Genomic DNA, 1,090 nt, shown 5'->3' on the forward strand with positions numbered 1-1,090 from the left:
TTTTTGCAACTTTCTATGCTATAGTGTGTCTTGGCACGCTATTTATTGCTGTATTCAACCATTTTCAGCTGTTTTTATGACATGTGTTTTTGGCGGTGTTTGTAACATTCTGTGCTATGATGTGTCTCGAAATTCTATTTCATGCGGTGTTCAGATGATTTTGGTCCACATGCTATAGTATTACTTTTGACACGATTTTGGACCACATTATAATATCATTCTTTGATGACATGCTTTTGTATCCCCCCCTCCCAAACCAGGTGTACTCCCTCCAGCACAGCAAAGAGGACCAGCAAGCCTATCTTAACCACATCGTTGGAGGTGAGATCACTTTAATGCTGCTGGAGGTGCTGTTTGGGGTTCTGGCTCTGGCTTTCCTGTCTGGCTGCTACATCCGCCTGGCCGCACAAATCCTTGCCACCGTCCTGCCCCTGGTGATCCTATTCATTGACGGCAACATGGGCTACTGGCATCACACTCGCAAAGTGGAGTTCTGGAACCAGATGAAACTGATAGGACATAATGTGGGCATCTTTGGGGCTGTGCTGATCCTGGCGACTGATGGTTGAACCCTTGGGTTAGCAGACAAATTTCATTGACTGAGATATCGGCGACGGATGACATTGTTGGCCATAATGTCACAGCCTGACTTTGTACTCAAAGCTGCTGCTGCTCACTGACCACTCAGGATTTAAACACTCCAAGCTGAGACTGCTGGATGTAAGCCGCGTGGATTGTCTTTGCCTACCACATCGTGACTATGCTTTTGTATTGTTCTGATATATAAAACTGAGTATTGGCACTGTAAGTACACCAACAGGGAAATACCTTATACCCCCAAAATTAAAAACTTGAGTGGTAATGTACAATACAGTGTATGGTTTAAGGTTTTTACAAGTAAAGGGAAACTTAAATTTAACTTATATGGCTGTTTTTTTTTTTTAAATGTTTTTTTGTGTTTCTTTTCGCTTGCTCTATGAATTTTATTAAATTTAACAAGAACAACTTTGTTTTGTGTAAGTTTTTTTTAAACACTGTAGGTTATGCTTTAAGTGTGAGTGGGCTATGGCGTGTCTTTGCACACTATTTT

At 41.5% G+C, this 1,090-nt stretch overlaps 1 protein-coding gene across 1 annotated transcript; it reads left to right on the top strand.

The window, feature by feature from the left end:
• Positions 1–91: 91 nt before the first annotated feature.
• LOC121939571 (transmembrane protein 101-like) lies at positions 92–960 on the top strand. The gene has a single exon (XM_042482578.1). The coding sequence runs from the start codon at positions 231–233 to the stop codon at positions 567–569; it is 339 nt and encodes a 112-aa protein (XP_042338512.1). The 5' UTR covers positions 92–230; the 3' UTR covers positions 570–960.
• Positions 961–1,090: the final 130 nt, after the last annotated feature.

The sequence above is a fragment of the Plectropomus leopardus genome, unplaced genomic scaffold, assembly GCF_008729295.1.
Source record: "Plectropomus leopardus isolate mb unplaced genomic scaffold, YSFRI_Pleo_2.0 unplaced_scaffold5100, whole genome shotgun sequence".
Lineage (NCBI taxonomy): Eukaryota > Metazoa > Chordata > Actinopteri > Perciformes > Serranidae > Plectropomus > Plectropomus leopardus.